Consider the following 27,934-nt stretch of genomic DNA (forward strand, 5'->3'; position numbering starts at 1 on the left):
AAATCTTCTGGAAAACTCCACGAGCCAATCAAAAAATTAAAAACACTGTAAACTTATCCCAAACGCCGATTATGACTACGGGTATGATTTTCCGCCTAGTTGTGTAAGCAGCCTCTCCGTTCAAAGATCTGGGAAATGATTTCCAATTACCCTTCCGAAAGTTTTAACCCGCCATAAGGCAAAATGAACTCTAGAAAGATATCTCGAATGACTGAAACAATCCGTTTGAAGAATATATTTCAGACTCCAAAGAACTGTACTTCTTATAACTCGACAACAATAAGCAAATAATGAGACAAAGCAAAAAAAATTTTTTATCCTTAAACTTGACGGCAGAACTTGGAAACTTCAGATGATTTGCATAAATGGAAATTGTCCTTCCTCGTATCATGAATAACAAAAATGTTACGTATTATATGATACTGTAGTGAAAATTTTGTTTAGCGTTACTACTCAGTGTGCACGAACTTTAAATACTACTATAAAGATGTTGTAGTAACTTGCATTAATTAAATAACAACTTACATAGTTAATAAAACAGAATCAAGTCGAAATTTTCACTTGTCATTTTATCCAGAGAAGAGTATCACGAGAATGTGTCTTTGATCTTACAAAATAGTGGTAAAAATAATCTGATAAGGTAAAACTCTTAGCATATCTATTTTTTCTGTTCATAGCTAAAAGGAATATTTTCATGAGTAAAGCTATATAGATCTACGGAAATTTATATATATATATATATATATAGGATATATATATATATATATATATATATATATATATATATATATATATATATATATATATATATATATATATATATATATATATATATATATATATATATATATATAGTATATATATATATATATATAATATATATATATATATATAGATATATAACCTAAATGACTGTAAGTGGTAGAGAGAGAGAGAGAGAGAGAGAGAGAGAGAGAGAGAGAGAGAGAGAGAGAGAGAGAGAGAAGGATGAGGGTATAGTCACATAATTGAAGGTTTTTGGCACCAAGTAAATGCATCTTTTATCTCAGCACCATAACGATTATCTTGACATGACAAGGATCCAGAGCTGAGCACTTTGTCCCAAAAAGAGATGGACGCTCCATGCTTTTCTCCTTGGTGCTTCAATCGTTTTACCAATAGAAATAATGAACCAAACAAAAACTTCTTTCAGTTTTCTTCTGAAGATTGAAAAAGAAACCCACAAAATCACTCTGTAACTTGTTTACTTCTAACTAAATGTAAACACTTAGAAGTAAACAAGTTACAAAGTGATTTTGTGGGTTTCTTTTTCAATCAATAGAAATAATGTTACACAGCATTAAATAACGGTTAAAACTGAACTCCAGCGGTATTTCGACTTTAAAATCATTATAAATGTATGGCTTCACGGCAATGCGATAATAGCCCTGAGTGGACATGAACGGGACGCTAAAAACACCGAAACGAATTGGCATAATCTATATTGGAGGGGGGGCGATTGCCAATCCCATTCCATCATCAGGGAAATGACATTACAGAACTCAATTCCCCCTCCTTTGCCAGCCATTAGGACCTGCACCTTTAGATATTCCTGCATCACCAGGAACCATAGTTGTCTGGAAGGGATATGATCGTGACTGTAATAGAAATGATCTCGCTCGGAATAAGCTCTGTAGTTAAAGCATAATTTTTAAAGTCTATTTATTTTAATTTCAAAGTCACAAATGGTGTAATTCTCTAACAGAGACAAATTTACTCTTCATGAAAAAAAAAATATATATATCAATCTCAGTTCTCCCTGCTCGGTAAATGGGATTCTAACCAAAATATTCAACAACAAAAAGATTAAAGCATTCAAGCAAAACGCAAAAGCCTCTCCTACGATCCCACAATTTTTCAATTTTTCATTTTACAGTCCCAAGCTTATTACCTTTCTCTCGGGAAAGTCAGTTCCAAGCATCCTCCCATATCTCTATTCTCCCCTTAAACAGTAAGCTTCCAGGTTTTCAAATCTATTCCCAAGGGAAGAGAAAGCACTCGATTGGTATTCAGTTGGGTTCCTTAATAATGTGTGTGCATGTCTCTGTTTCAATTAATACTCCAAAATATTAAGCAGTTAATATCGATTAATATACTATACTTTGTGAATTACAACAATACATTAGTGCTTCTACGCCGGTCAGAATTCGAATGTACACACACACACACACACACACACACATACACACATATATATATATATATATATATATATATATATATATATATATATATATATATATATATATATATATATATATATATATATATATATATAATGTCGCATAATAAGTCACAAAAACAAGTGCTTGACTACCCTTAAATCTCTAACATAACTGATTAAAAGAGGAAGAAGAATATTAGAGATAAACAGGTAAAGGACATGACACACACAAAAAGCATTTGAGATATCTATTGGCCCAGTCCATCATGACCAGGTGAGCGTGCGGAATAATGAGGCGTTCTTCATAGAATTTATCAAAAGATAATATCAGGATTATATAATATATAAAAACATAAACAAATATATATTCTAAAATACATAAATGAAATATACCGATAATCAATAAACAGAAAAATTACTGAAAATCAAAGTGACGTTATAAAAATGATTTATAAACAGAATAGTAGTAGCGAGTCAAAGGGTTGACCAAATTCATATGAAATATGGGACCCGTAATTTAGGACTAGGTGTGTGTGTGTATGTATATATATATATATATATATATATATATATATATATATATATATATATATATATATATATATATGTATATATATAAATTGCACTTTCACAATTATTTGTTTTTCCGGGTTGTTTGCATCTTTTTAACAAAAATCTAATTGAAATATAATTAAAACTACTATTAAAATAACAAAACTACTCAAAATAACGATTTCAATAACCTGTGCTGAAGAGGATAATATGATATCTCCCTAACTTTTAATTATGAGTATGGATCTCCCGCCACCAACGTTGTTAAGAAATAATCCGACGCCTTTTGTGAAAAGATAAAAGAACAGCGTGGGTGCAACAGGACAAATCTAGATCGCTCGTTGTATACCAAAGAAAATGCAATTATAAATTATAATTATTTGTTTCCATCATCTGATGTTGACAGCGACGAAAATATTCTTTAGTGGTAGTGGAACTGCCAGTGTGACAGAATACGGCAAATGGCATAAGTTTTATGAAAAATTCCCTCCATAATTCACAATTCGTGAAGTTTTGCACGTGCCCCAAAGTGTTCACAGAACAAAAACAATCTCGTTTGAATGGGGCTTTTATGTGCTGTAAAAATGGCCAGCACCGAAATATCACGCTCACAAGAACAGAAGTTGTTACTTGATATTTGGAAAAGGTATGAGCGTTATATTGCTGCCAATTTTTAGCCTGGGAGAAACCGTGATGATGCATGTATATGAAATACTGCAAAAACACGAGTTACTGCACAAGAGCGATTCGCATGCAAATCGCATTGCGCGTGCATTCCTTTCCGTTTCGTTAAATGCCCTTTTCTATTTATCAAAAAAATGAATTTAAATGGTTCCGGTTAGGGATGCAACACGAGAGAGAGAGAGAGAGACCTTACCTTACAGACCTTACATGTTGTTCGGGTTGCCCCAGGTCCCTCAGTGTGAGGCACCTCTAATGTCTACCAGAGAGTTGCTAGTACATCTTCCGGTATATTTTGCATCTTCCAATGGTCTGGGATGCAGTTTAGATATTTGTCGAGCTTATTCTTAAACACATCTACGCTCACTCCTGATATATTCCTCAGATGAGCTGGCAACGCATTGAATAGACGCTGCATTATCGATGCTGGTGCGTAGTGGATTAATTTCCTGTGTGCTTTCCTTATTTTTCCTGGTATAGTTTTGGGCACTATTAATCTACCTCTGCTTGCTCTTTCTGATATTTTTAGCTCCATGATGTTTTCGGCTATTCCTTCTATCTGTTTCCATGCCTGAATTATCATGTAGCGTTCTCTTCTCCTTTCTAGACTATATAATTTTAAGGATTGTAGTCTTTCCCAGTAGTCAAGGTCCTTAACTTCTTCTATTCTAGCTGTAAAGGACCTTTGTACACTCTCTATTTGTGCAATATCCTTTTGATAGTGTGGGAACCATATCATATTGCAATATTCAAGTGGACTACGAACATATGTTTTATAAAGCATAATCATGTGTTCAGCATTTCTTGTTTTGAAGTGCCGTAACAACATTCCCATTTTTGCTTTACATTTTGCCAACAGAATTGCTATTTGATCATTGCATAACATGTTCCTATTCATCATCACACCAAGGTCTTTAACTGCTTCCTTATTTGTGATTGTCTCATTATTAGGTCCCCTATATGCATATAGCTTTCCTTCTCTGTCTCCATAATTTATTGATTAAAATTTATCAGAGAGAGAGAGAGAGAGAGAGAGAGAGAGAGAAGAGAGAGAGAGAGAGTAGGTGTGTCTGTTATCCCTGCACATAGCATTAAAACGCCGCTCTGGAACAAGCACGTTACGCTTTAAATTCAACTCATTAGAAAAACGAATGAAAACGACAAAATGAGAGTCAAGTACAAGCTACATCTTTAGTGATATCAAATGAACGGTAATTCACAATAATTCATTTTAAGTCTCATTATTTTACCTGCTTAACCGGTATAGAATGGACTCCGCTACCGTCACGGGGCTCCAAGCCTTCTGAATGACCGGAGTGACAAAACCTGAGGAAAGCGAAGGGAAGCCCTAAATTCTGTAAATGACCGACTGCCTTGCCGCATGAGGAGAATTTGAAGATAAGAAACCGAAAGGTTAAGGAAGCACCATTTATCACCCGAACAGGGCAATAACTCATTGCAGACGATAGTGCCAAGAGGCACACGACCTTTACGTGAAAAATAATAAATAATGGAACTTACACGAGTGTTTCAATTTTACATAACGGCACACACTACGGTGACATTATTTTTCTCTAGTATGAAAACTGTAATACATAATAAAAGCTAGTCAAGGGCACGAATAATGTCTAAAAATAGTTAAGTATATCTTAGTTTAACCAGACCACTGAGCTGATTAACAACTCTCCTAGGGCTGGCCTGAAGGATTAGATATTTTACGTGGCTAGAAACCTATTGGTTACCTAGCAACGGGACCTACAGCTTATTGTGGGATCCGAAACACATTATAGCGAGAAATGAATTTCTAATGAGCATGTATATACGTAGAAAAAAACATCTACTATTCGCTATCACTCTCACTAAGCTCCATCACTGATGCATTAGGAACGGACTAAATATAGCCATTAAAACATAAACTATGCATAAAGAATAAACAAGAGACTTAACTGATGAAAACCCAAATCAAATATAAGGTTGTGAAACTTGGCCTTGCCATGTCAACGAAAATGTCAAGATCGCAAAATCATAACCACCATTTTAAAAGTAAACCACTCAACATTAAACGTAAGAACACCACAAAAGAAGTGTATGCATTATCAGGGAAACTCTACCTTTCTCGTTGTTTTCACCAAGAGTCAGGCTTGACATTTAAAAGTGCCCACAGGTTACGATGATTCTTTCTTTCTTTCTTTTAAGTCACGTTCTCCCTATAGAAATATATGTATCCCTTGAATGAGGACACCCTTTTCTGTCGGTTGTGGCTGGCGTTGTTCACGTATTTGATTCTCGTCAACTAGAAACATGCAAGATCACGGGATCTGTCAGCTTGATGTCACCGAAAGAACCTGACGACAGCAAAGCAAGAAAATGGGAGATGGTTCTGTTTCTCCCTTTTTCACCTACGCACTGTTCCATATGAGTGTCTACGCATAGATATTATTATTATTATTATATTATCATTCAGAAGATGAACCCGAGTTGAGACTTCTGCGAAAATAGAAGGAAAAGGAACCGCTGGCCAAGTGAAATGTCCAGCGAATGGGAATAACTCGGAGAGAGAGAGAAAAAAAACAGGGAATACTTTGGTAGGACGAGGCTTTTGAACACGCGAGGATGGTTCAGGTCTTTCGTTATATCAGTTATATCCATTGAGTATGGTTTGCTCATATGGAACAAGCCCATAGGGACCATTGACTTGAAATTCAAGCTTCCGAGGCGTATGTTGTTCATTGAATAGTAACAGAAGGTAAAAATAGGAAATATAGAAAAAAGTTCATTGAATAGTAACAGAAGGTAAAAATAGGAAATATAGAAAAAAGATATGTTATTGGCAAAAAACGGATAAATTAACAAATTAGTAAATATAAATAAAAATGTAAGTAAAATATTGAAATACAAGTTGAATTGTATTAGGGTAGTAATGCATTGCATCTTCATTTGAAGTAGCTTCAGTTTCGTTTCTCCAAACAGATTTCCAAGTCATGGTCTGATTTCCATTTGAATCTTTAACTTCTAATAGGGTGACATTAGAAAATTCGTACATGCAGCAACATCCACGGCAATTGCATACTTTTAATATCTCGGTACATATAAGGACAAGTCCCTATATAGAGATAAAAGGATCAAAATACAAAGTTAACAGTAATCTTACACGAACAAGAAAACCTTGTATAGAATCCACAAAAATAAGTTTACCGTAAAAATCCGGCATCACACTTATAACGTTCAATCACCAGGAATATAAACGAATGTGGAATAAAAGCGAATTAGGAATAAAAACGAAAATATGGCAAAACCCGAGGCAAAGGCAGCAAAAAGAAACGTGAAACTCATTTAACGAGATCCTTGACGACGCTTCAAAAACCCCACAGTGGCAAACATACCATTTCATTTTCAACTTTTTCGCTGGAAGGACGATTTTACACTGGTACTAGTCATCAAAATTACTTCAACTGGCAGGTTAATAAGCGTAGCTTTGTTCTTAATTGATTTTGATAACGCCTAGGTTATGTTGTACTATGCAAACTAATAGTGATCTACCCTTCATAGAACTGAAATCCTACACGGGGCAAATACTAAGGTTACAACTTGTGAATATTGAAGTAAACAAATCAAATCTCTCGGAGACATCTTTGATGATCATTCTAAATTGGTCTGTCTTGTTTATTCATCATGGGGTATTCGCATGACTGATGTTCCTTTCTAACTTGGGAAAATACATTTCACAATTGCCCTAATGTTTCTAGGATTTTTGTATTTTGACTAGAAGTTCCATGCTAGTACTGGACCCAGCACCTTTGCTAAAAAATATGTAAGAGAGGCCGGAGTGTGCTGAATCTTTATAGATGACTATAAGTTAGCCTTTTAAGCTAAATCATACGCTTTTACAATTAAGTACATATAATTATGATATTACATTGTCCCCTATACATTTCAAGACTAAGAAAAATAAAAACTTTGGGTTAGCATGCTCTCCACATGAGCACTTTCTCTTCAGTACTAGCATTCACAATGCTGAAACCATCAGTGATCTCTTAATGTCTCATTACCTTATTGCAGTCATCTTTTTTCATTGACTCCACTCTATTTTCGATCATTACAAATGGTCCCCATTGCTTTTCATGTCTCATTCATTGCGTGCTTACGTAAGCTTTATTTCTTAATAAGCACCAAATTTCACATTTAAGAAGTTCAAAGATTTTTATAATTCTGAAAAGATAAAAATTGTATAAATTTCCCATCTGTAACTTTCTCTTTTACACAGCGGCCTTCACTGTATTTCCCTTTCAAAATCTCAGTAGTTTTAGAAAAAGAGAAACTGAATTATAATGATTCAATTATTTACGGGTCACAGTTTCCCGAAACTTTGACAAAAAGTTTGATCCATTACTAATGGGACGCTGTCGCGATATCAGGCTTTCGTAAATACACAATTCTAACATCCTGTCAAATTTCTGATATTTAGTAATGACATTTGAAAATTACATTTTCAAATGTCATTTCTAATCAGTTTACTCGAGGTCCCCAACAGGGTTGGAGTAATTACACTTGAAGAACTCAATTGGCCAGTATAACGGATGACGATAGGATGTTAGAAGAGGAAATTTACGGAATCGGGGAAGCAGGACTGGGGACAGACTTGGATTGTCTACGGAAGCCGAGGTACTAGATACTTATGAAAGCAATGTTTAGCCTACCTTTATTATGAAATAAAAATGTAAGTACTGAATGCAAATGAAAAAGAAAAGATTGAAACTGTTCAGATGAACTGTATGCGAACACATGCAGCATGAAAACACTGACTGGGTGGTAGGAATGTGAAGATAAATACAGGTAGCAAAATAATTATCAGAGCGAAAAATAGTTGAAGAGTATTTTGAGACAGCCTGGTCAAGTGGAAAAAATGGACAACGAAAAGTCGGTGAAAAGGGCGTCTGTTTCAAAAGTGAAGGGGAAATGGGAGAAGGCGATGTACAAGGTTTAGACGGCACGAAAGAAGTTTGGGGAAGGAAGAAGATTCTTTACATCTAGGAAATGCAAGTGTGCTGTAAGATAGACTGGCTGCACATGAAACATCACGACTAGAGTGGAGCCTTCCTTGTAGGTGAATGAAGTGGCTTAAAGTAGATTCACATCAACCGTGCACTTGATGTCTAGGCCAGCCCCTTACGAAGCTCCTGATTGGCTGTTGATAAGCCAATCACAGGGCTGAAAACTCTCAGTCTCTCTCGAAAGAGTTCACATAGGCAGGATGTATGTTCCCCTTTCCTGAGGGATACTTTTGAAAGACGTATTCCTCAGGAGGGGTGGAACATAGATCCTACCCATGTGAACTCTCTCGAGAGACTGAGAGTTTCCAGCCCTGTGATTGGCTTATCAACAGTCAATCAGGAGTGTTGTAAGGAACTGGCCTAGACATCAAATGCACGGTTGATGTGAATCTATAGTGATGTCGAAGTTTTTCTGTATTATGGGCTCAGCCAAGATTTAGGAAATATAAGCATATATGTGCTAGTGACCACTGTATGAGCATTGTTTAATATCCAAAAGGAATATGAATCGATAAGTGCTTCGGCTCGTATCCAAAGATACTCTCACTTGTTTTAAACCAGCCAGTGATTCGAGTATTGATGGGGACGAACTTATCAATTACAATTACCCTTTGGTGCACGGTATCTCGAAGGTGTAGTGAATTGGATATTAAACTATATTTAAGGCTAAATGTTTGTGAACATGAAAAGTCATATGTGTATAATAATAATAAATATATATATATTGTATATATATATATATATATATATATAAAATGTTTATAAATACTACATGTGTATGTATATATTACATCTTAATAGTTCAGCCTCACACACCGGGAGGAAAGTTCCGTAGCCGGGAAAACGTTTTGAAAAAGTTTCTTGAAAATCCATCGCCCTACCAAAGCAGTGAATCAAGTAACTACCAAGTTAGTCGACTGTAGTGAGTCGCAAACAGAATAAAAAAAAAGCTACGGGAATAACAATCCCATCCGGAAAATAAACCGGAAAGTTAAAAGCCTTTGGAGACACCTCTCTTATGTGGAAAATTGTTATAATTGAGAAAAAATACATACATATGCTATATAAATCATAATGTGAGATCGATCGCGCCTGAGACGCCGACCGCAGAAATGAAGAAGCGAGAGAGTGAGAGTAATGTAAGCGGAAGTGGGAAACAAGTCTATTCCATCACAGAAGAAAGAAAAGTCCAACCTAAACACCTGACACAGAAGAGGAAATTATCCTGTGGGTCCGAACAACCACTGACATTTCCTCTCTCTCTCTCTCTCTCTCTCTCTCTCTCTCTCTCTCTCTCTCTCTCTCTCTCTCTCAAACGTCAGGGGCAGCTGTTACAGCGTTGGATGACTACAATAACCAATGATTTCTCTCTCTCTCTCTCTCTCTCTCTCTCTCTCTCTCTCTCTCTCTCTCTCCCCTAAGCCAGAAATTAATTTCCTGTGAATATTGAAGACCCAAGTCGTACTTGCCAAGTTTTTAATAGGATTTCCATCATATATGAGACATTCCCTCACATTTAAATGACTGATAAGGAAGCAAATACTCTACCAAAGAAATGTTGCCCAAAAATTATAGTTTTATAACTTTACAGTAACAGGAGCTGGTCGACAAGAAAATAAGAATTATCAGAAACTGAGGAGCGAATTACAAAGGAATAGAGGAAAATGTATGAGCAAATATGAAGATATCAAGTACAGGCTTGGTTCATCTAGAATATGATTCGGGTACGCTCGAAGTTCGAACGTTCCTGAACACATATCGCAATAAATTAAGTTATCCTATCAACTTATGCAGAAGTCGATCAGTCCAGCTGCAGCCTGCAGTCCTTCCCCAGTATGCCACAAGAGATAGGTGAAAGGAAGAGTGAGAGACGTGCCCCTAAAGAGAGAGAGAGAGAGAGAGAGAGAGAGAGAGAGAGAGAGAGAGAGAGAGAGAGAGAGAGAGAGCGAGTGGACTGATAATTATAATATTCAGGAGTATTCTGATTTTGAACTTCGGTAACAAAGAAAAAGTAAAAGTACCAGGCATTCAATTTCCTTTAACTTAATCCAGTTCAAAACAGAAACACAAGAAACCGCAAACTAAATTTGAGAGCAGTGTTCAGAGTAGGGTCACATATGGATGAAGAAAAAATTACAGCACTGAATATAACACACAATTTTCAGAGAGAGATTTAACAGTGGAATTTTCCGCAACTGATATTATCAGAACGCCAGAGTTACCGCTGTACAAGAAGTTAAATTCAATTATTCATCGCTCACAAAGAACAACCGAGAAAGAAATTAGACAGAAAAACGGACAGTGGCAGTTTCTTGGCGGCACAGAACTTGAAGTATTATTCAAAAGACTAAGCTATATTAGGTCTGAACAGACTAGGAAAGGGAAGTTTGATAGGTACTGCAAACAATGGGAGTCTAAGGAGTGAAGGAACTAACGACATGGAAGATTGAATCATCAGCAAAAAATAACTTAAGGCATTCCACTAGAAATATGAAGGGGCCAGTTATTGTATTGCCGTTAATAACAAATAAAAAGGTAACCAAAATCAGGCAGTAATAAGAAATGTAAGATGACTGAAAACTCGGAAATTGAATAACAAACAAGCAGGTGGCTGAAAAAAAATCAATCGGTGACTTAAAACGTAAAATAAAAAGTTTACAAAAAAGGATTAGGAAAGCATAAAACAAAAGTCGGTTTAACAACGCAAGTTACCGAATGCTTAACAGAGGTAAGAATAATGACAATGAAGGACCACAGGATCCCAAAGAGAGAATAACAAAACTTGAATGACACAGAAAGGGTTTCCAGTGGATCTTGTCTCACGGAAACCATACTGAGGTTCCCACGGGGAGGTGGAATCAAAGTGTCTGAGACAGAGAGTTGAGAGAAGTTTTGAATATTTCAGTAATGGCAGAGGTTAAAGCGAAAGGAGACAGTTTCTAAGATAAGATCTGTTCCACAGTAAGCATAGGAGTCAATAAGTACGTAAGAAGAAAAACGACACACGCGCGCACACTCATGGTCAGCACAACCTTTTGTGATTTATACTGTAATATAATACAGGAAAGAAAAGAAATACTAACACCAATATACTCCAGAAAAAAAACTTTCTATCATTGTGTTTTAAAAACGCGATTTATTCATCTATAAAAACGCAGGGAGGTTAACCGAAATTAAATTAATATTTTTTACAAATAATATTATCTCGAAACATCGAGACAATTTGTTTTCTTGTTTTAGTTGGGGGGAGAAAATTCTGAAGGGTATTCTGCGCATTCCTGAGGAAACCTACACCAGACTCACTGATTAGAAGTCATCCGAATCAAAAACCAGATAACATCAAAATAAATCAGGCAAACAACAAACTGCGTGGGACAATTTCCTTCATTATCTCGCAATTATTAGCCTCGTTATAATTTCCCAGTGCTAATGGCTAATGCATGTAGCGTGTAGTACGAAACCTTCTAAAAATGTTCACATATATACATAGACACATACATGCATGCATGCATACCCACATACATATATATATATATATATATATATATATATATATATATATACACACCCACCCATATATATATATATATATATACTATATATATATATATATATACATATATATAATATATATATATATATATATATATATATATATATATATATATATATATGAGCATGTCATCTTCAATTATAGATAACTAAATCCTAGGTCATTAAAAATACAACGTAAAATCAGTTAAAAATCTTATAAAGTTTAAAAAAAATACATTATCTTTTGCAATATACTTCAGTACAATGATCCTAAGGAAAACGAAAATCACGCGATTTCAGCAAAACGTTCTGCTGAGGACTCAAACTCAACACAAATAGAAAAGAACAAAGGAAAAGGCAAATACTGAGATGTTTAGAAGATGAGCAATTCCGACCAATCTTTGCACACACACTCGGGAACATTCAGATGAAAGTCTTTCATGCTCGCAGCGCAGTGAGAGATAATCCTGACCTACCTTAATATCCATCAAGAAAATTGGGATGAAAGATTATATGTTGCCTACATTTAGTACAACCGTAGCAGCTCTCGCAACGTCTTTCCCTCAAAAGCGTGGAATCCTTTCAGTCGCTAAGAAATCGTACCTCGGGTGAACGACGACGAAAGGAACATTTCACGCTGACGGCTATCACCATGGAAAAGACGCCTTTTAAAAATTCACATATAAAATCTAGACCGACTATACAATCCAGCAAATTGATATTCTGGGAATCCGGAATGTCGTCCAACCCACGCTAGTTATCAACGAGAGTAGGCAATGGCAACCCTTCGGCAACGGGCACTTCAGGCAGCATTTGATTTTTTCCTATGTGCCTGTAGTAGATTCACATCAACTGTGCATTTGATGCCTAGGGCCGTCCCTTACGACGCTCCTGATTGGCTGTTGATAAGACAGTCACAGGACTGGAAACTCTCAGTCTCTCTCGAGAGTTCACACGGGCAAGATGTATGTTCCGTCTACTGAGGGATACGTTTGAAAGAAGTATCCCTCAGGAGAGGTGGTGGAACATACATCCTGCCTATGTGAACACTCGAGAGAGACAGAGTTTCCAGCCCTGTGATTGGCTTATCAACAGCCAATCAGGAGCGTTATAAGGGACGGACCTAAGCATCAAATGCACAATTGATGGGAATCTACTATAGTAGGGTCGCATAACATTGTTACTAACATTTGTAAGTATCAAATATTAAGCCGAGCTGCAGTTATAGAATTACTAATGTAAGCTTTCCATAAATATTAATGTGCGCTTTAAGTAAAGATGATAAAACAGTTAATTGGATCTTATTAAAAATAAAAATATCTTAGCATATTGTCATATAACAGCATAATGGCTAAGTGAAAATTTCAAGGCAATATCTTTAGCGGTTCTCTTCATGACAGCAAGCAATCAAAGAAACAAACAAACACTCCTCCTAACACAACGTTTTTCCTCAAATCTGCAGCTGAAAACCATTATACAAAAGAGTCCACAGACAATAAACCAAAGGGGCTCCAAAGGGAAATCAGAATGTACAAAGAGGCAAGTTAAGAAAAGATGAAAAATAAATAAACACAAAGGAAATAGAAAGTAAAACCGAAACAGTGTATACATGCCGAAGTTTTCGAAAATCATAAATGATCACAGAAGCGCGGATTTCGGATCGTATTCAGGATTCACTCGCTGCTTTGGAAAGAATCGTGCATGTTTATAATTTCCACACACACACACACACACAGACAAACACACACCAACATACACACACGTGCGCGCTCTGACACTACACAAGCGTTTTAAGTGGTTTTAGATTACAATATTTTTCCTCTCTTGATTACAAAAATGAATAAATTAGTGTCATAAATCACGAGCAAATAAGCGCTAACTAACGACTGAATATTAATTTTGATATTGTTTCCACAAAGTAACATTTAACATTCTTATAAATTAAATACGACTGAGAGACTCTTGATTCTAGAGAACAGAACTACAAAGATGCAGGAGAAATAGACTACGTTTCATTCATACCTTAAATATTAAGCTTTACTAACAGTTTCGTACCTATTAGTTAACAAATTTCTAGCGTATCTAGCTGAAATTCATAACAAAATTCATAAGCAATTCCGGTAGCCAAATCTGAAAACTGATTTCGCCCAAAATTCTCTACGAATCAGTAGCAGAAATGTCTTGACAGCATTGCTTCTGAAACCAACACAAAGAGAATGGCATACGAAATGTGACTTGAAAAAGTTTAGGAATGTTTATTGTTATACTATATATATTATAATATATATATATATATATTTATATATAATTATGTATAGTATATATAGATGATTATATATATATATAACAAATACCACAGGAAAGTGATAGGCATAAATCCGTATCGTGCGCGTCGCCTTCATTTATTTATTCATTTATTTTGTGCATCGACAATGACACAATAAAGACTAAAGTGGTCTGTATGGATTTCTGTCTTTCATTTTCCTGTGGTATTCACTTCTGTAATGAAGTCACGTGCATCTGTGATTTTTAAGCATATTATATTATTATATATATATATATATATATATATATATATATATATATATATATATATATATATATATATGTGTGTGTGTGTGTGTGTGTGTGTGTGTGTGTGTGATGTGTGTGTGTGTGTGTAAACTATTATTACACAATTCAGTACATCATTTGAAAGCCATTAAAAGTAGAGCAGATCCAATAATACCATACTCAAAATCTAATTTACTGAACCAATATTCCGTATTTGACAGTTATCCCTAATTTTCCATCACAACTCATTGAAACACCGGCCCAAATATTGCCGTTTCAAATCGTTGTTTCCTGCAGTTTTATTCAGCAGCATATGTGTCACAGCATTCGCGCATAAAAAAAGTGAAATATGTGTTAATGAACAGGCAATTTTTAACCGCTTTTTAACATCAACACGAAAATTCAATATCAGCAGCGTGCTGTTTAATTAGGAGACATAAAATGATCTGATGTTGAAAACCCAGGAAATACGAAGTGTTTCTAATACGAAGAGGAACAGAAGCCATCAGTAATTCACACCATCACCAAAATTCCAGAGAAAACGACGCAATAATAGATCAAGCAAACGAATTAGGTGACAAAGTTAAATATGCAAAGTGACGGTGATTCTCGGCGTATTCCTAAGAACCAGATATATCATAATAATTAATGTGTGTAAAGGGTAATGTGTAAAAAAAAAATGTGTAATGCGACAGAGGGAATGACTGAATGAGAAGCAATAATAGCCATAATAGCTGGGGGACTGACGCCGAATAGATGTTTAGACCTTTCTTGTGTTAATGAGAAACGTATAACGACATAAGGATAACAAAAAATATGAAAGCATTCAGCAGAAGGCTTCTGTATCAAAATTGGATATAGAATATCATGAATAGGAGGCATATCAAGAATGGTTTTAGTTCCCAAAGACAGCTTCTCGCATAATAGCAAAAACTAAAATCCGATTACAATTGTACGTTAAATCTATTTTTTTTAAATTTGTCCAAACTGTAATTGCAGTCGTTCTCTCTACCGTCTGAAAAAACGGGAACTTCAACTTTTTTCATTAATAAATATAGGCTACTCACTCGTTATCGACAACTAAAACAGGCAAAAGCATAAAAGGACAATATTTCCCCATATTATTAACACATTAAACGGAAATCGCGATCAATCCAATATAACCTTTCCAAACTTGCGCAGGTGTTCAATGCAAAAGTACTGATGATCTTTGAAGAATATAAATACATAAATACTTAATTACTAACACTCAGACATAATATTGGTAGAAAGATAGATAGATAGAAAGATGAAACAAAACACGAAATTTCCAATTACCTTTACTAGTAGATGGCGTTGGACCTCTGGATCCTGAGGACGTCGAGGGTCCCTCTCCAACTCCCGTCGCAGATCCGGGCGACTTGGAGCGGGCGGAGCCGGGCCGCTGGAGCTGCTGAGCGTCCTGCTGGTCTCGCTCCCGCTCGCGCTCCTGCCTGTGGATCTTAGCCTGCTGGTACTGCTGAGCTTTCCTCTGCAGCCTCCTGGAGGAGGTGCGGTGACACATGGTTCCACGTCGGACTAACATTGACATTCTATTCGTCTCCCGCTTTGAAAAAAAGTTCCGCTGCCCTCACTCGATATATAATGCAACAATCTCACACTAGGGAACTCACTATTCTCACGGTTTCTGAAATTTCTCTCTACAACGATTCTTAGGCAATGACTTTTCCGAGCAGCAACCTCACAACATTCGCAAGAACTCAAGAACAGATCACTGAATGCATGATTTAATATCTGGAATCACCTTCAATGACCCCTATTTTCAAAAGGCCTCGTGTGCACTCGTAAGAAATATGGCAATGCTTAACACCACTTCAGTGGAAGAACGATTCTTCTAGGCACTTCCTTAATCACATGAGGACGTATTTCCCACTTCAAACTGCAAAAGAAATGACATTCATCAGATAGTATTCCATTGCATTTGCATAATTTCATATACCAGGCAAATAAATCTTTATACCTTTTAAAGTTATTCATATGAGAAGACTGTAACTATTCTTGATACAGCTTTCAATATTAGTTAGGTAAATACATCTTAAATTCAGTAATAATCTTAGCTATTAAAAGAAAACAGATTTATCGTTATTCAGTTAGAAGACCAATACATTTAAATCATTTCTGTTGGCTACGCACAAATATACTATATATATCATATATATATATATATATATATATATATATAATATATATAATATATATACACATGTATATATATAATATATATACAAGCACTGACGACATTTGGTCAAACTTTTCACTTTTATCATTAAACTTCGAATTGCCCTCGACTAAAAGTTAAGTATATCTTAGTTTTACCAGACCACTGAGCTGATTAACAGCTCTACTAGGGCTGGCCCGAAGGATTAGATATTGTGACGTGGCTAGGAACCAATCAGTTACTTATCAACGGGACCAACTTTTCTTGTGGGATCCGAACCACACCGAGAAATGAATTTCTATCACCGGAAATAAATTCCTCTGATTCCTTGGTGGCAGAGCGAGGAATCAAACCCGGACCCTGAGATCGGTAGTTGAGTACGTTATCGACTCGTCCAACGAGGAACTCGACTAATCACCTTCTTTCCAAATGCTGCATTCTCAACTCCCTGCACATTGCACGTTAATCAAGAGCATCATTTGCATTCGCATAAAACTCTTTCTCGTTTAAGCATACACAGCTCTTGACTAACAAAGCGTTTTTATTTGTCATACCTCTTCAATCAAATACCTTCCAATACTTCCCGGGTACTGACTCTCTTCTCTGCCACTCTTCCTTTTATTAAGAAACAATTCTCGAGTCAAATATTCCTCTGGAAGCATTTCCTCATCCAGGCTCACCAGACACTGCTACAGACTGATCAATCCTGTTGCTTTTTGAATCCTGTCTTTTATATCTCTATTATGCTATCTTGAATTCAAAAGCCGTTTTCTACAGCATTGTCACACTTGCTGCATCATGCAGACTTTCAGTTGGTCCTCCTTTCCTTCATATTCAGTAGCAGCTTCAAAATCTTATTCTCATCTCAAGCAACCCGCTCTAGGCGCAAAATCTTATTCTCATCTCAAGCAACCCGCTCTAGGCGCAAAATCTTATTCTCATCTCAAGCAACTGCTTAGGGCAAAATTTATTCTACTCAAGCAACTCGCTCTAGGCGCAAAACTTATTCTCATCAAGCAACTCGCTCTAGGCGCAAAATATTCTCACTCGCCTCGTCTAGGGCAAAATCTTATTCTCATCTCCAACTCGCTCTAGCGCAAAATCTTCTCTCATTCTCACAAGCAACCGCTCTAGGCGCAAAATCTTATTCTACTCAAGCAAACCTCTAGGCGCAAAATCTTTATTCTCATCTCAAGCAACTTGGCGCTATTTCTCATCTCAGCAACTCGCATTCTATTCTCAAGCAACTCAGACATCTCGCATCTAGGCGCAAAATCTCTATTATCATCTCAAGCAACTCGCTATAGGCGCAAAATCTTATTCTCATCTCAAGCAACTAGCTCTAGGGCGCAAATCTTATTCTAATCTCCAAGGCCAACTCGATTCGAGGCGCCACAAATTTATGTCTCATCTCAAGCAACTCGTCTAGGCGCAAAATCTTATTCTCATCTCAAGCAACTCGCTCTTAGGCGCCAAATATTATTCTCATCGCAAGCAACTCGCTCTAGACGCAAAATCTAATTCTTCATCTCAAGAACTCGCTCTAGGCGCCAAAATATTATTTCATCTCAAGCAACTCGCTACTAGCGCAAAACTTATTATGATTCAAGAATCGTCTAGCGCAAAATCTTATATCTCATCTCAAGCAAACGCGCTCTAGGCGCAACTCCTCTCGCTCTAGGCGCAAAATCTTATTCTCATCTCAAGCAACTCGCTCTAGGCGCAAAATCTTATTCTCATCTCAAGCAACTCGCTCTAGGCGCAAAATCTTATTCTCATCTCAAGCAACTCGCTCTAGGCGCAAAATCTTATTCTCATCTCAAGCAACCCGCTTAGGGCAAAATCTTATTATCATCTCAAGCAACTCGCTCTAGGCGCAAAATTTATTCTCATCTCAAGCAACTGCTCTAGGCGCAAAAATCTAGTCTCATCTCAAGCAACTCGCTCTAGGCGCAAAATCTTATTCTCATCTCAAGTCAACTCGCTTAGGCGCAAAATCTTTATTCTCAGCTCAAGAACTTCGCTCTAGGCGCAAAATCTTATTCTCATCCCAAAGCAACCCGCTCTAGGCGCAAAATCTTAATTATCATCCCAAGCAACCGCTCTAGGCGCAAAAAATCTTTTATTCTCATCTCAAGCAAGATCGCCTCTAGGCGCAAAATCTTATTCTCATCTCAAGCCCCCCAACCGCTCTAGGCGCAAAATATCATTATCATCTCAACTCGCTCTAGGCGCAAAATCTTATTCTCATCTCAAGCAACCCGCTCTAGGCGCAAAATCTTATTCTCATCTCAAGCAACTCGCTCTAGGCGCAAAATCTTATTCTCATCTCAAGCAACCCGCTCTAGGCGCAAAATATTTTCTCACCTCCAAGCAACCCGCTCTTAGGCGCACAATCTTATTCTCATCTCAAGCAACACGCTATAGGCGCAAAATCTTATTCTCATCTCAGCCAACTCGCTCTAGGCGCAATAATCTTATTCTCATTCAAGCAACCGCTCTAGGAGCAAAATCTTATTCTCATCTCATAGCAAACCGCTCTAAGGCCGCAAAATTTGTTTCATTCAAGCAACCCGACTCTAGGCGCAAAATCTTATTCTCATCTCAAAGCAACCGCTCTAGGCGCAAAATCTCATTCTAATCTCAAGCAACTCGCTCTAGGCGCCCAAAAAATCTTATTCTCATCTAAGCAACTCGTCTAGGCGCCAAAATCTTATTCTCATCTCAAGCAACCGCTCTAGGCGCAAAATCTTATTCTCATCTCAAGAAACTCGCCTCTAGGCGCAAACATTTATTATCATCTCAAGCCCAACCCGCATCTAGGCGCAAAATCTTATTCTCATCCCAAGCAACCGGCTCTAGGCGCAAATTTATTTCATCTAAAGCACCGCTCTAGGCCAAAATCGTATTCTCATCTCAAGGCACCTCGCTCTAGGCGCAAAAATCTTATTTCTCATCTCAAGCCAACTCGCTTAGGCGCAAAATATTATTCATCTCAGCAACCCGTCTAGGCGCAGAATCTTATATCTCATCTCAAGCAACCTCGCTCTTACCGCAAAATCTTAATTCTCATCTCAAGCAACTCGTCTAGGCGCAAAATTCTTATTCTCATCTCAAGCAACTCCGCTTCTAGGGCCGCAAAATTTAGTTCTCATCTCAAGTCAACTCGGCTCAAAGGCGCAAAATCTTTATTCTCATCTCAAGCAACTTCGCTTCTAATGGGCGCAAATATCTTAATTACTCATCCAAAGCATATTCCGCTCTAAGGCGCAAAATCTTTTTATTTCTCATCTCAAGCAACTCGCTCTTAGCGCATAATCTTATTCTCATCTCAAGCAACCGCTCTAGGCGCAAAATCTTTATTCTCATCTCAAGCACTCGCTCTTAGCGCTAAAATCTATTCTCAATCTCAAGCAATCCGCTCTAGCGCAGTAAAATCTTATTCTCATCTCAAAAGCAACTCGCTCTAGGCCGCAAAATCTATTCTCATCTCAAGCAACTCGCCTGCGCAAAATTCTTATTCTCATCTCAAGCTAACTCCGCTCTAAGGCGCCAAATCTTATTCTCATCTCAAGCAACCGCTCTAGTTCGCAAAATCTTATTCTCATCTCCAAGTCAACACCGCTCTAGGCGCAAAATCTTATTCTATCTCAAGCAACTCGCTCTAAGGCGCAAAATCTTATTCCTCATCTCAGCATCCCGCTCTAAGGTCGCAAAATCTTATTCTCATCTCAAGCAACTCGCTCTAGGCGCAAAATCTTATTCTCATCTCAAGCAACCCGCTCTAGGCGCAAAATCTTATTCTCATCTCAAGCAACCCGCTCTAGGCGCAAAATCTTATTCTCATCTCAAGCAACTCGCTCTAGGCGCAAAATCTTATTCTCACTAAGCAACTCCTCTAGGCGCAAAATCTTGATTCTTCTCAAGCACCCGGCCTCTAGGCGCAAATATCTTATCTCATTCTCAAAGCACTCGCTTATTGCCGCAAAATTCTTAATTCTCATCTCGAAGCAAGTTCCCGCTCGTATGGCGCAAAATCTTATTCTCATCTCAAGCAACTCGCTCTACGGCGCAAAATCTTATTCTCATCTCAGCACTCGTTTTCTAGTCGCAAATCTTATTTCTCTCTCAAGCTAACTCGCTCTAGGCGCACATCCTCTCGCTCTAGCGGCAAAATCTTATTCCATCTCAAGCAACTCGCTCTAGGCGAAATTTATTCTCATCTCAAGCACTCGCTCTAGGCGCAAAATCTTTTTTTTCCCCCCCCCCCCCTCATCTCAAGCAACTCGCCTAGGCGCAAAATCTTATTCTCATCTCAAGCAACCCGCTCTCAGGCGCAATCTTATTCCTCTACCTCAAGCACTCGCTCTAAGCCTCAAAATCTTATTCTCTCTCACAACTCGCTCCTCTAGGCGCAATCTTATTCTCATCTCAAGCAACTCGCTTCTAGGGCAAAATCTTATTCTTCATCTCAAGACAACTCGCTCTAGGCGCAAAATCTTATCTCTCTCAGCACATCGCTCTAGGCGCAAATCTTATTCTCATCTCAGCACTCGCTCTAGGCTCAAATCTTATTCTCTCTCAAGCAACCCGCTCTAGGCGCAAAATCTTATTCTCATCTCAAGCAACTCGCTCTAGGCGCAAAATCTTATTCTCATCTCAAGCAACTCGCTCTAGGCGCAAAATCTTATTCTCATCTCAAGCAACCCGCTCTAGGCGCAAAATCTTATTCTCATCCAAGCAAACCCGCTCCTAGGCGCACACATCTTATTCTCATCTCAAGCAACTTCGCTCTAGGCGCAAAATCTTTTCTCCATCCTCAAGCAACCCGCTCTAGCGAAAAATCTTATTCTGATCTCAAGCAAAACCCCTCTAAGGCGCAAAATCTTATTCTCATCTCAAGCAACTCCGCTCTAGCGCAAAATCTTTATTCTCATCTTCAAGCAACTCGCTCTAGGCGCAAATCTTATTCTCATCTCAAGCAACCCCTTCTAGCGCAAAAATCTTATTCTCCATCTCAAGCCAACTCGCTCTAGGCGCAAATCTTATTCTCACCTCTCAAGCAACTCGCTCAGGCGCAATCTTATTCTCATCTCAAGCACTCGCTCTAGGCGCAAATCTTATTCTCATCTCAAGCAACTCGGCGCTGCGCAAAATCCTTATTCTCCTCTCAAGCAAGAACCCGCTCTAGGCGGGCAAAATCTTATTCTCATCTCAAGAACAGACCCGCTCTAAGCTGGCCAAAATCTTATCTCATCTCAAGCAACCCGCTCTAGAGCGCTACTCTTTATTCTCCATCTCAAGCAACCCGCTCTAGGCGCAAAATCTATTTTTCATCTCAAGCAAACTCGCTCTAGGCGCCAAAATCTTATTCTCATCTCAAGCAACTCGCTCTGTAGGCGCAAAACTCATATCCTCGATCTGCACAGCAAGAACTCGCTCTAGAGCGACAAAAATTCATCTTATTCTCATCTCAAAACACAATGCAAATCGCGCTACTAGGCGCAAAATCTTGTTATCTCATTCTCAAGGCAACCTCGTCTACGCAACTCTGCATCTACAAAGCAACCCGCTCTAGGCGCAACAAAATCTTATTCTCATTCTCATAGCAACTCCCGCTCTAGGCGCAAAATCTTATTCTCAAAATCTCAAGCAAAACTTCCTCTAAGCGCACAAAATCTTATTCTCATCTCAAGCAACCCCGCTCTAGGCGCAAAATAAATTCTTATTCTCATATCAAGCAACCCCGCTCTAAGGGCGCAAAATTCTTATTCTCATCCAAGCAACTCGCATCTAGGCGCAAAATCTTATTCTCATCTCAAGCAACGCGCAATAAAATCGAAGATCCATTTAGTCAGTGACGATTGCCTTTTCATGAATCCCCTAAACCTCACAAATTATTTTTGGCCACCATTCTACCCTGACATTTACTTATCTTATTTGTCAAATATGAACTCGTGTCCGTAAAAAGTAAAACCTCATCAAGGAATTTTACAAACTTTCCATCTGCTTCAGCTACCGGGGTTTCTTTATCCCTGTCAAACAGTTCTTCAATTTTCTCCTTCTGCAGTCGCCTGGCTGCTCTCAGACAAAACACCATTTTCAGTCATTTTTCATGTCTTCGTAAATTTGGGTTCAACTAAATAATGATTAGCCATACCCCAAGTCACTTTTTCTCACCAATGCACAGATCCTTTGTGTATGTTTGCAGGTTTGATTTTCTTTTGCAATATCTTTCCTACCAGATAGAGCAAATCGAATGCTATAATCTTCTTTTCCTGGAAACCTATAAGAGCGAAAATCTGACTACCAATCGCCACACGAGAAAAGGAAATTTAGCTTTGAAGGACACTTCCTCCCACCCAGGGGTCTCCAACCTCTTACTAAACTTCTCAGTAAATAAATCAACCAGATATATCATGCGGTTCCTACTGGCCTAAGGAAAAGCGTACTCACCATTTACAGACAATTTCTTCTCCATAGTTGTTAATTAGCTTCAACAAGGTATATCAGAATCCTAACCCAATGCATGCAAGCAAATACACACAAATACAGATATATAAATGTGCGTGTGTGTATACATTCACAACTACATGCACGTATATATGTACGTGTGTGTATTTATATATATATATATATATATATATATATATATATATATATATATATATATATATATGTGTGTGTGTGATTTAAAAACCACATATAAGAAACTCACGGGTACAACTATCTAATCGCATTATAAATCGCGAGCGAAGTTGATCAAGCAATTTACGAAGAAGTAACTATTAGAAGTTGTATCACAAACACAAAACTTTCAGGATGAAAAGTTTAATTGGTTAAAGAGGTTCGAGTCCTCACCACTTCAAAAGTCCCTGCTTGACCTGGTGGGAACTAACGCACGTTTCTCTCTCTCTCTCTCTCTCTCTCTCTCTCTCTCTCTCTCTCTCTCTCTCTCTCTCTCTCTTTATTTATTTATCTTACGCTTACTCGGAGATTAAGGCTACAAGCTACTTTGTTGTTGTTGTTGTTGGGGATTGGGGTTAGGAAAGGTCTATGGAAAAGCCTAAAAAGGTCTGAAAAGGGTGTTTTGCGCCGAGTTGAAGATACAGGAATTTCAGTATAGGATATTTATGATTTATTTATTAGAATGAAAATGTAAAAAAATAAATTATGTACATTTTAAATAGTAGAGAAAAATGATTACTAATGAAATATAGCGCATTTATTTCAATTTTCGTTGGTGAAACAAGGCTCTATTGAGCTTACATTTTAGCATGTTTTAATTCATTTGATGTAATGAATTCATGCTATGTTTCTGTTCGATTATTTTGTGTTTCCACTAATAACTGAAAATATATGAACGTACTTAATTTGCGTCGTTTTTATTTGATCCTTGTTGTTAGCGCAAGTAGTACTAAGTATGAGTATTAACTACGAAGACCACTTCATGTTAAGTTAGGAATTTAATGTTTACAACTTATGCGTGAGAGTAAATCTTCCACGCGTCCCGATTAAGCCGGAGGTTGCATCACACCTTGTTTACCTACGTATATGTCCCGGTGATAGTAAGTGTAAAGGTGTCTAGTACTAACTAATACAGACCTTTCCGAACACACACAAATGTGAATGGATGTATGTATGTGCATTTGTGTGAATTTGTTTGCCAAGCGTTGGGTAAAATCCCTAGTAAAAACATTTACACCTTCAGTGGGAATTTTAACATATCAAAAACCTCAAGAGAGAATATGCCGAAAGGCAAAGATATCATTGCTACATTATCTTTTGTAGAGCTAATTACATAACAAAGAATGTTACTGAATATCCTTCTTCCATTCATATTTCTATAACTCAGACTTCCTTATTTTTCTCTCCTGTACATACTTCATAAAAATATTTATTGCAGTTATATTCACTGCTCTTAGCCAGTAAAATATACCTCACTCGGACTTTAATACACATTCCCTTTGAAAGTATCCTGGACAAACTTCCTCAAGTTTTCGTCACCAATCTTAGAAATGTAGTCACCCTAACAAAACTCTTCAAGTCACCGTTCTCAAACACAACTACGGCCACACAAGAACACAACTCATCTGTTATCACTCTTAACACACAACCACGTTACCAAACATCTTTATACACAGCTCTTCAAGACATCTAAAGTTACACGACACAGCAAGATCTCTTCAGTCACCACTTTGGACACCCAGTCACATTGCCACAACTCTTCACTCACTACTCTTAACATACAGTGTGATTTATGTCTGCATATGTTAAGAGTAGTGAGTGAAGAGCTGTGGCAGTATGACTGGGTGTCCAAGTGGTGACTGAAGAGATCTTGCTGTGTCGTGTAACTTTAGATGTCTTGAAGAGCTGCGAATAAAGAGGTTTGGTAATGTGGTTGTGTCTTAAGAGTGTTAACAGATGAGTTGTGTTCTTGTGCGGCCGTAGTTGTGTTTGGGAGAGGTGACTTGGAGAGTTTAGTTAGTGTGATTACATTTCTAAGAGTGGTGACGAAAACTTGAGGAAGTTTGTCCAGGATAGTTTCAAAGGGAATGTGTATTAATGTCTAAGTGAGATATTTTTACTGGCTAAAGTGCAGTGAATATACCTGAAATAAATATTTTTGTGAAGTCTGTGTTGTAGGAGTATGAGTGGAAGAAGGCAATTCAGTAACATTCTTTGTTGTGTAATTAGCTAGCAATTATATCTTTGCCTTTCGGCATATTTTCCCTTGGGTTTTTTATATGGTAAATTGCCACTAAAGGTGTATACATTTCTACATGAGGATTTTACCGAAGGCTTGGCAAACAAATCCACATATATACATGCATTCACATTTTTGCGTGTTCGGGACATATAGGTAAACAAGGTGTAATGCGACCTCCAGCTTACTCGGGACCCATGCAAGATTTTCCCCTTATGCATAAGTTGTAAACATTAAACTCCTAACTTAACGTGAAGTAATCTTCGTAGTTAATACTCATACTTAGTACTACAGTCACCCTTTGACACCAGCTAAAACTATTCAGTCATTATTCCCTTAACCAGGCATGACTCTTAAGAGCTGTCATTTTCTTACGACTGTCCCAATTCTTCCATCATCACTCACGCACCTTCCATGACTCTTCAGTCATCACTCCCTGACGCCCACCACGTCTTCAGTCGCCAAGCTTTTCCACCCACTAAAACTCTCCCCTGTTTAGCAGTCACCCTGGCAACTTTTCGGTCATCATTCGTTTTCATCAGCCACTACTCTTTAGCCACTGCTATTTCACACCATCGTCACACTTTTTTACCAGCCATAACTCCAAGTTACCACTCTTTCATTCTTTTGTAATTGCCACAAATCTTCAGTCACTACTCTGTTTCTACCATTACAGAATTCACTCACCACTACCACACACCAACCATGATAATTCAGTCATCACAATTTCCACCCACCAAAGTCTCCTTTCATAAGTCTTTTACACCTACAGAAACCCTTTAATGGCGACTATTTTATAGCTGCCACAACTTCTCAGTCATCATTTCATCATCCACAACTCTTTCACTCACCACTATTCCACAACAGCCAAAACCCTTCAGTCATCACACTTTTCAGTCAGCCATAACTCCCCAGTTACCACTCGTTTACAGATGTCACAATTCTTCAGCCACTGTTCTATTGCTGTCGCCACAACAACTCAGTCTCCACTATTTCACACTAAAACTCTTCAGTCATCACACTCATCTCCCAGCTACAGCTCCCAGTACCACTCTTTTTATACCCACCACAACTCTTTCATCATCACTCTTTTAAGGCCAACATAACTCTTCAGTCACCACTGCTCCCTCACACATACTACAGACACACCGCCAGAACTACTGACACTGACACATCCTGCCACAAATCTTCCGTCATCACTCTGTGATACGAAGACAACAATCCTCGTAACTCTTCAGTCGTCACTTTGAAACACACGCACACACACACACCACATCTCTCCACTCAAAAGTTCTTGACACAAACAGACAGACACACACAACTCTTCGGCCATCACTTGTAATGGCATGCAGACGGAAAGACAAGCATCACCCCACCTCTTCAAGTTAGCAGTCTTAACAGACCACCTCGAATCTTTAGTCACAACTTTCAGACTCAATGATACAATTATTCAGTGAAAATTTTTCATTACTGTAATCATTTACATACATACATACATACATACATACATACATACATACATACATACATACATACAGATATATATGTGTGTCCATTAATTTGTTTACTCAATACGGAAATCAAATTCAAAATAAGACAAAGAAATGAAAACAGATTTCGCAAACATATTTTTTTATTTCCCAGCAAATCGCTCTTTTGATGTTTGAATTGCTAAGCGTAAACCTCGGCTTATGTACAAGTTGAAAATGGACCCAAATATGTAAAATCTACATTGATGTAATAGATAGATAAATAGATAGATAGAAAAGTAAACTGGAGTTATGAACTTGAGATAAGAACAGCATTTCACAACTTAAAATGAACTGTCAAAATTTACAGAATCACTTTAGATGCATAAACTAATCTATTTTCGATTGGTATCTTTTTCAAACGGTCATTTAAAAATAACAGTTATTTTACGATGTCGGATAATCCCTTAGGTTATTTGAAAAATTAACGAAAATAAAAATTAAATTTAAGCAGTCTTTCTCGTTATGGCCACCGCTATCAAATATATAATTAATTAAGAAAATATAGCTTTTGCTTTACCCTTATTAATTTTTCTGAAATACTCACTTCAGTATCTAAATTCCATCTCTTCCGTACCACTGACGATTCAGATATATCCACCTGCAAAGAGAAAGATGGAAAGTGTATGAGTGGAAATGATCAAGAGCCGAGTTGAACATCAAGAATCCCCCCATTTATCCGAATCCCATCGAGAGATCGAGGACGAAGGACTTTAAGCTCTATGCGCCAAATCCCTAAGAGAAAATCCCCTCCATCGAAGTGAAGATAGACTAAAAGCCATTAGATAGCGTTCAAGGGCCCACTTGTACCTCCTGTCTATACAATGTTCAGCACCGGGGCAAAAGGCCAGCCTGCAATGGATAGGACTGTAGGACCCAATAGCACGTGAATTACTTGCACGTCAAAGAGGATTTCGAGCGAAAGGA

At 37.7% G+C, this 27,934-nt stretch overlaps 1 protein-coding gene across 5 annotated transcripts in view; it reads right to left on the reverse strand.

Moving 5' to 3' along the window:
• LOC135212693 (uncharacterized) overlaps positions 1–27,934 on the reverse strand; it is an 885,471-nt gene that overhangs the window by 583,998 nt on the left and 273,539 nt on the right. For 4 of the 5 annotated variants that reach the window (XM_064246375.1, XM_064246376.1, XM_064246373.1 and 1 more), the window contains exons 2-3: positions 27,555–27,608; positions 15,892–16,492 (exon numbers count right to left, since the gene is read on the reverse strand). In XM_064246375.1, the coding sequence (XP_064102445.1) occupies positions 15,892–16,144 (253 nt within the window). In that variant the 5' untranslated portion in view covers positions 16,145–16,492; positions 27,555–27,608. The remainder of the gene's footprint in view (positions 1–15,891; positions 16,493–27,554; positions 27,609–27,934) is intronic. The other variant, XM_064246374.1, reaches the window with a different exon arrangement.

Source organism: Macrobrachium nipponense, chromosome 41 (assembly GCF_015104395.2).
Source record: "Macrobrachium nipponense isolate FS-2020 chromosome 41, ASM1510439v2, whole genome shotgun sequence".
Classification (NCBI taxonomy): domain Eukaryota; kingdom Metazoa; phylum Arthropoda; class Malacostraca; order Decapoda; family Palaemonidae; genus Macrobrachium; species Macrobrachium nipponense.